The 8794-nt window shown below is 44.2% G+C and overlaps 1 protein-coding gene across 1 annotated transcript; it reads left to right on the top strand.

Annotated features, from left to right (window-relative positions):
• Positions 1–2354: 2354 nt before the first annotated feature.
• LOC135246863 (prosaposin-like) lies at positions 2355–8772 on the top strand. The gene is made up of 9 exons (XM_064320157.1): positions 2355–2551; positions 3651–3712; positions 5009–5143; positions 6011–6091; positions 6532–6715; positions 7254–7396; positions 7775–7855; positions 8237–8345; positions 8491–8772. The coding sequence occupies exons 1-9, from the start codon at positions 2500–2502 to the stop codon at positions 8589–8591; spliced, it is 948 nt and encodes a 315-aa protein (XP_064176227.1). The 5' UTR covers positions 2355–2499; the 3' UTR covers positions 8592–8772.
• Positions 8773–8794: the final 22 nt, after the last annotated feature.

Raw genomic sequence — 8794 nt, 5'->3', positions numbered from 1 at the left:
AGTTTGTTGCACCGTTTTGTTTATCACAGTAAACACCCGTGCACTGAGTTGCTGCTTTGTCTGTGTTTTTTTTGTTGTTACCATACCTACAGTATTAACATCTCCCGGCCATTTAACATCAAGTTACATACCCCATGCACCCCTAGACCCATGGGGTCGTAACAACCATATGGCGGACATAGGTGCTCCCAATAGGAAAGTTGTAGAGCACATTCAGATGCATCAGTCGAAGTTTTGTGTTGATCTGACTTACGGTGTGGGAGTTATGGCCTTTTAAAGTATGACCCATGTGATATAGCACCACCATCTGGCCAACATAGGTGGTTTTTAGTGCCTGAGTAGTGGGGGCCCATAGGAACCCACCTGTCAAATTTGGTTGCTCCAGGACTTATGGTTGCTGAGCCTCAGACACTTTTAGCGGAGAAAAATAATAATAATTAAAGCCGCAAGCGGCGTTGGGAGGGGTCCAAGCATTGGCACCATCGCGCCCCCTATGGAGCGATTTAAAAATGGCTTTGTCCTCATGATCATATGCCTTCACCCAACATATCTACTGAATATCATGATGATTGTATAAAATATTGATGACTTGCGGCCAATAGTGTGCTAAGAGATGCTGTCGGATGACTTAGTTACGTCGCCATGGATGTGTCCGGCGCTTCCGTCAAGGCCTTTACTATGTCGTAACACTTAGATGGCATGTCGTAACACTTTGATGGTCCGGCGTGTATGCACAGCTGCAGCGTTTCTGCGCCGCAACTAAAAAGGTGTCACACTAGTGTTGTCACGATACCAAAATTTTGACTTTGATAGTGATACCAGGTTTAGTATTACGATACTCAATACTGAAATGATATTTGAAACTTAAACGATGCTAATTAGATACTCGGTACCTAACGATACTGAAATTATATTAATAGATCAGAACGTAATGTCCACAAGGGTTGACCTCATTTTCAAATTCATGGTTTATTAACAACCTGGATCATTAACAACCTTTAAGTTGAAGCCTCTTCAACATATTAATATGCATAGGCCTATAGTGTTACAACACTGAACAATAAAGAAATATGTTAAATATATTTCAAAAATTAAACAGTTGTAAAGTAAATAATCTTTTAAACAGGTCTTTCACCTTTAAATAGATTTAAAAACAGCATATTGTAATAACAATACAGCATCTATCTATAATAAAATATTTCCAAATTGGAACACCTATTGCTACTGATGTGAACTGAGTCAAAGCTTGCGCTGTTTCAGGAAGTGAATGCACAAGCGCAGGTCACCTCACTTGGCAACCTTAGTTGCTACTGCCATCTAGCGAAGATTCTGACAAACTACACTTTTCATCCTCTAAATCAGTAATGCGGGAGACACATTTCCCTGGTTGCTGAGCCTCAGACATTTTAGCGGAGAAAACTGCCACACCCCAACTAAAAAGTCTAAATGGCAGGCAAACAATACGGCGGACATAGGTGGGGCCAATGGCAAAGTTGTAGAGCACGTTCAGATGCATAGGTCGATGAAGTTTTGTGTTGATCTGACTTATGGTGTGGGAGTTATGGCCTTTTACACAAACCCTTTGTTATAGCGCCACCATCTGGCCGACGTGCGTGGTTTTTAGTGCCTGAGTAGTGGGGGGCCATAGGAACCCACCTGCCAAATTTGTTTGCTCCAGGACTTATGGTTGCTGAGCCTCAGACACTTTTAGCGGAAAAAAATAAGAATAATAATCCTAACAGATACAATAGGGTTCCACCAGCTTCGCTGCTGGACCCCTAATAATCCTAACAGATACAATAGGGTTCCACCAGCTTCGCTGCTTGGACCCCTAATAATAATAATCTAATAGATACAATAGGGTTCCACCAGCTTCGCTGCTTGGACCCCTAATTAGATTGCACATTTCCCTGGCGTGTGTAGCCTGCATAGATACAATTGTGTATCTTGCTACGGCACTAGCGTATCGTGGTATGGATGAATCGTTGATGACAAGTATTTGTGCAGACATTAATTAGAAGTGATTCCACCGTGCGCTCTTATGATGATCCCTTCGCATTCTGCGAACGATTTGTATTCAAATGTCTGTCGAATTCCCAATATGCAAAATGAAACGACAAAATGCGCAGTACAAAAATGAACCGTCAGATTCTCGTGTATCGTAAAATTATATCACGTTGATCCAAATGATCTTTGTTTTTGACACCGCACTCCTGCTCGGTTCATCCAGCTTTGCTCCGCTATGTAGTGATGTAGAGGGGTACGTCATTTGTCTTCTCACCTTTTTTTCCCGAACGTTTGTCAATAGCTAATCATGCAGTCGCTTTAGCATATCTTATTGGTCTTATCCGCCTACTTGCAAGAAATCTGTTTTGTTATTGGCCATCATATGGCCTACGCTTCCTGAACAAAATATATTTATTGTTCATGTCGCCCGGAAAGCGAAGCGTTTAATTTCTCAACTGGGAACGGTGGACAGGACTAACTGACACGCTCACGATGACCGCTTCAGGGTTTGTGCTGGTCGCCTTGCTCGCATCTCAGAGTGCAGGTAAGGATTATTTTAAACGTCTTTGGTTCACCGTGCACTTGAAGTTCCAGAAGCAGTCCACGTGAAGATGCGACGAATGACACGAAATATCAAGGGCGTGTATAATGATACGCTGCGAAAGGCCGATAATTTCAGAGAAAAGACTGATAAGGATGACAATGATAATGCCGATGTGCTGTAAAGCTAAACTTCTCCATGACCGGGTGAACTGTTTTTGGGGGGGGGGGGGGGATATTGCAGTTTATTTCCGTTTAAACTGAATGCATTCCAAAGCCATTGCAAAACATTACATGTAAATATATATAAATACCTTTGGCACATATGTAAAATATATTTGAAAATACATTCAAATGTATTTATGAATTTGTTACAAGCTATGTGTGACACACATACTGTAGATTTTAGTTTATTTGACCAAAGCTGTTTCCTGATCTTTTTCAGCATGAGATGTAATTAAAAAAATAAAAAAAAGTTTTTACAAATTACAGGGAAAAAAACATTATTAATTCCACCCCACATTACCCCCCTCCCCCAGATTATTATAATTGACATTACATTACAATTGCTGAGCTGACCCTCTCACCCAGAGAGCCTTACAGAATTGGAGAATGTCAGTGTTACTCTCTGGAATACAAAAGTGTGATATCGACAGCTGTACATACATCCTGTGGGATATATAAAGTAGTCTGATAAGCAAAAAATGTCAAAGTATAAGGTGGCCTCTTTCAACTGTTATTAAAATGTGAAATCAACAGCATGTTCAAATGTAACATTGTCCCGGGTAATGTCTTGAAATAAGGATTATCATATTCAATCATAGAATTAAAAAAAAAAATAAAAAGATTAAATAAGTGATCAGGTGTAGCATGAAGGATAAAAATGAAAAATCTATTCCTCGGTGGATCAAAAGCTGTTGTTTTGGCTATTTATGCCCTTCTGACTAATTAATAAGAACATTGTGCTGGAGCCTAGCCTAAAGTACCTTCTAAATTAAAAGGATGCATCACATTTTATTACATTCATGTAATCTCCACCTGCATAGTGTTGAAGAAGATTCAGTGCTTTAATGCCTAGCATTGTCTTGTGCATCTCTTTGCAGTTATGGCCAGGGTCCTGTTGGAGCCGACGCAGGCGAGGTTGGACAGCACCAAGTTGTCTGCTGTGAGTTACTGAGTATTATTTTAGGCGAAACGCTGCCAATCAACATTACCTAATCAGTACCCTGCTGATGACGGCTCAGAAATGTGTGCTTTATTAAACTGGAAACGTCCTGACCCCATGAGACAGGAAGCGTCCGAGGGCGATAACACTGAAAACGTTTGCAAAGTACTTCGCAAGGACCCAAGAACCCAAACATCAGAACGTTACCGAGGCTGCAGCAACACTCCATCGTAGAACTTTGTCTCGCACGCGGTGCGCGGGATCTTTTTTCTAGAACGTACACATTGTAAAGGAGTGAGTGGCCCCTGCGCCTGCGTTCTCCAGCCTACCGCCCTCTGTTTAGATGTGTAGGTCGCGTGACTGCAAGTCTCGGTTTTTAGCGCAGACGTAAAAACAAACCAAAAAAGACACGGGTAAACGAATTTCAAGATGTGCGCAAGACGTCTTCTCGTGCCTCCGTGTTTCTTCAGTCAGGCGGTCTGAGAGAAGATCCGGAGGCCTGTAATAAAATAAACACCATCTTAAACACATTATATACAGTGTATAAAAAGCATTTAAAAGTGTTTTTCAAGAGATAGCATCATAAAGGCAGGCTTTCAAAAGGCCCAGTCTGAGAATTGAGAAGTCTCATGGCTTCCATAGAAGCATTAATTATAATAAGCTCATTGCGCTAAGGGGGGGGGGGGGGGGGGGGGGAAATAAACATTTAAAAAAAAAAACATTTCAAAGGGTTTCTAAAAACGCTGAAGAGATTTCACTTCTGCTTCTTCAGCCTGCTTGAAGAAAAAAAAAAAAAAAAAAGAGGTTGTGAAATGAAACCTTCGTGGCTTGGCCTACGGTACACCCAAAAAAAGGAAGAGGGCGTATTTGATTTAACCCACAGAAGAGAAGCAGCCGAGCGTACCTTGAGAGAATCGTGCACTCTGCAGGTCGTTGATGTGTCGTTGTCACACTTCACCTTACTAACGTGGCCTGTGCGTTCTGCCGTTATGCGATGCTGAAGACTGCATTATTTATTAGCAGCCTATATACATTTATACACGTGGATATGTGTTGAAGCAGTTCCAGGCAGTTGTCTCGCTTGCACCAGCAGGCTCTGCATTACGTCTGTAACACAATTTTTTTTTCGCACGACTGACAAAGACACGGATGTCCTCCGTGTCTGTGTAAGTTGCGTGATGAATTGTGTTGCAGCTGCGACTTCAGCTTCTCGTCACCGCTATGAATGCGAAAACGGAAAATACTCCAAACCTCACTCTCATTCTTTTGTCTGTTGTTCCTCTCGGTTGCCGGCAGAAGCCTGGTCAAGTGTGTACGTTCTTGGGACTGTGCGGCAGCCAATCGGAGGGCAAGGAGGTAGAGCTCCTGACCAATCACATCGCTGATGGTGACATGACTAGTGTGGCCCCTTTTAGGGGCACACATCCGGAGGTGAGTGTGTGTGTGTGTGTGCGTGTGTATGCATGTGTGTGCGTGTTTATGTGAATTACACCTCTTCTGAGGTGTGAATTTTTACCATTTAGCTGTATAATTGTTTTATTTTATTTTAAAACACCCACCCACACTGGTGTCTGCAGTTTTCTTTGTCAGAGAAACTGGAATCATGATTTCGGTAAATGGAACTTCTTGCTATTGGTTGATGGGCGAGTCGTTTATACAAAGGGAATGGTCCTTTTTAAAAATAAAATGTAGCCAAGGTGTGGGGGGTAAGCTGTGTGCAAATGCTGAAATTTCCAAGTAGCCTTGATGCAAATTTAGACCAGCCTAACTGGCTCAGAAATGTCCTCCCCCTTCACACCGAGGTAATGTGTGGTGTACATTTTGACACAAAATGGCTGCCATGCATCACACAGTTGGGTGCTACACACTGGTGAGGTGAGATCATGAAATATAATATTATATAAATATGAAATATAAATGAAATCTACAACCGTTTAAAAAAAAAAAAATTTTTTATAGCTGTTCCGCATTTTCCATAACTACAAGAATTCCCCACAGCAGAATGAATAAATGAATGAATTAATTAATTAACGAACGAATGAATGAATGATTGCATTTATATAGCACTCTTCCAAAAGCTGAAAGTGCTTTACACTGATGACGGGGGAAACTCACCTCACACACCACCAAATGTGCAGCACCCACCTGGGTGATGCACGGCAGCCATTTTACACCACACACTAGCTAAGGTGGAGAAGCCAATCAAATCAGGAGCGTAGCTGCACAGCTGGACATGTTAAGCGCTTGGTGGAATTGAACCCCAGCAACACGCGTCTTCCTGTCTGTCTGTGCCCTCAGGTACAGCTGTTCCCTCAGTGCACGTTCTGCCTTTTTATCGTCAAGAAGCTGGAGAGCATGTTGGGGACGGAGAAGACAAAGGTAGAAGTCGTGCCCCCCTCCTCACACTCACACGCACATGCACGCACTGTTTCAGTTCCACATGAAGGCTATAGATCTGTGGCTTTTACCATTTTCAGTTAAACATTATCGTATCTTAATGTGAAGTGATACCAAACACTACGACTATTAGTCTTACTCTAAACTGAAGCCTACATACAATAGCAAAACTGACACAATATTCAAATTATTTTGGTGGTACTACAGATTATATATATATATATATTTATTTATTTTTTTAATTCTCAAAGACCAGATTTAAACACATTTTTGTTTCTCCATAATTGGCCAGCTTAATTTTCCCTTTTGCAAAGACACCAGCATCTCCTCCCCCACCCCGTTTCCCAACATTCCTCCTCACCTTTGCCTTCCCCCCGCCACGTTTCCGTCTCGACCCGTTTCCTTTTTTTTGACCCTCGCAGGACGCCGTAGTGCAGCTGCTGAACGTGGTGTGCACCATCCTGCCCCACCGCTGCCGGGACCAGTGCGAGGGCTTCATCGCCAAGTACGCCAAGCAGCTGATCGAATTCCTGCTGTCCTCTGCCAACCCCAACACCATCTGCATGCTGCTCCACCTCTGCCTGGTGCAGGAGCTGCCCCTCGTGGGTGAGTGGGCCAGCCAGGCTGGGCCTGTGCAGTCAGCGTAGCTGATGGGGGGGAGGGGGGGCGGCAGTGTAGTGTAACAGGTAAAGGAACCGGGCTTGTAACCCCAAAGGTCACAGGTTCGATTCCCAGCTAGGACACTGCCGTTGTACCCTTGAGCGAGGTACTTAGCCTGCATTGCTTCAGAGTATATCCAGCTGTATAAATGGATGAAATGTAAATGCTATGTATAATATTGTGTATAATAAGTCGCCTGTTTCGGCTAAATGCCTGTATTGTAATGTAATGTACACAGTCACACCCTCTCTGTGTGGCTGTCTGAGCCAAAGCCCGTTTCTTTAGTGTGTTACCCTTCCCACGATCTGTTATTGTCCTGACTGCCATTGGTGCGTCTTATCTAGCGGGTTTTCACGGTGTGTGTGCGCATGGGTGCAGATTGACCCACCTCCGTGACCACTTTTTCTTCTTCCTTTTCTTTACCATTCCTCTAATTTCTCCCACATCCCTCATTTTATCCTAAAATCTTCCCCCTGTGGTGCAGAGATGCCCCCCCTCTCGCCGTGCGACTCCTGCCAGACCCTGACGGCGCTGTCCCGGATTCACCTGGGCTCCAACCTCACCGAACACGGGGCGTCCTCTTTCCTGGAGTCCGTCTGCGAGCTGCACCCCCACGCCGTCCCAAAGGTCCGCTCGCCCCCTCCTCTGCACCCCGCACCCCGCACCCCCGCACCCCCTCACACGTGACGGTTTTATAGACGTGACAGGCCTCAGCTCTCCAACTCTGTCCAGACCCAAACAACTTCCTGTCCAGCCATTCCAATCCATTAACATAGAAACAAAAAAATAAATAAATAAATGAAAGGGGGGCGAATTTACATTTTGGTTTCAGTTCGATATCTACATAAATGTTTTTTTCTCTAATCTGCGGCATTAACGTGGAGGACGAACTGTCTTTCGCAAGTAGCAACACCAAAAAGAAAACGGAAGAGAAAATGAACTAAAAGGACTGTGAAGAAGAGAAGGCGAAAGTAAACGGGTTTCACTGTTGTGTTCCGCTTTCAGTGCCAGGTCTTCACCCAGCGCTACGGGTCCAGGCTGCAGAGGATTCTGGGAAAACAGGAGGATGCCCTGGACATGTGTGAGGTAAAGCGAACCCTGTCCCTGTTTTTAATCATCACCATCGTTCACCATTATGCCCCACAGTGCCCCTCTTCCAGGGGTACGAGGACCATAGCCAACGGACATATTAGACCATTTAGGTGTTTGGAAAGCGCTTGACAAAACCACTTGGGCAAGGGAAGGCTTATATATGGATGTCACGTTGTACAGTGTCACTCTGTAAGCCGTTAAACTTAATTAAATGGCGGGTGCACTGGGGCGGCGTCCGTGTTGCAGTCGCTACCGCGTACCGTAAACACTCGCGCCGTTGTTCTCCGGACGGAGAACACTGGCGCCACTGTGGCTCGCGCGGGTCAGACGCTCGTTCTCGTCCGGCGAGTCACAGCCGAGCGCTCTCGTCCGCAGCGGGAGGACCTGTGCGCGGCGGGAAGCGAGGCGATGATGCCGGGCGGAAACCACTGCACCTGGGGCGCGACTAGTGTGCGCAAACATGAAGACGGCTCTGGAGTGCGACGTAAGGATTTGAATCCCCTTTTCCGCCAAAAAAAAAAAAAAAAAAAGTGGCGAATTTCCATTTTGATTTCAGTTCGATATCTCTAATCTGCCGCATTAAATGTTCCTTGTTTGAAATGCCATGTTTATTCCTCTTAACTCCACAGAGTGTACTGTTCTGCGAGAAATTTATGTGGAACTAGCAAACCCAGGACCCAGGCAAGCTCTACCACCCGGCTGCCCCGTTTTGGCTGTAGGCTACTTCTGATGATGCCAGATCCACTTGTAGCAACGGATAAGAATTATTTAGCTTTAGCAACTCAGACTGCAATTTATCAAAGTCAAACATGCTGAAACGTTGATTAAATAATGAGTGATACCGGGCAATGAAAATACCAAAGTGATACTTTTAAAAAAAAATTTTTTACAGACGATTGGTCCTTGTAATGCATGATAATGTTAACCGAATAC

This window comes from Anguilla rostrata, unplaced genomic scaffold (genome assembly GCF_018555375.3).
Source record: "Anguilla rostrata isolate EN2019 unplaced genomic scaffold, ASM1855537v3 scaf0956, whole genome shotgun sequence".
NCBI classification, from domain to species: Eukaryota; Metazoa; Chordata; class Actinopteri; order Anguilliformes; family Anguillidae; genus Anguilla; species Anguilla rostrata.
This window is presented reverse-complemented; position numbering and strand designations above follow the sequence as displayed.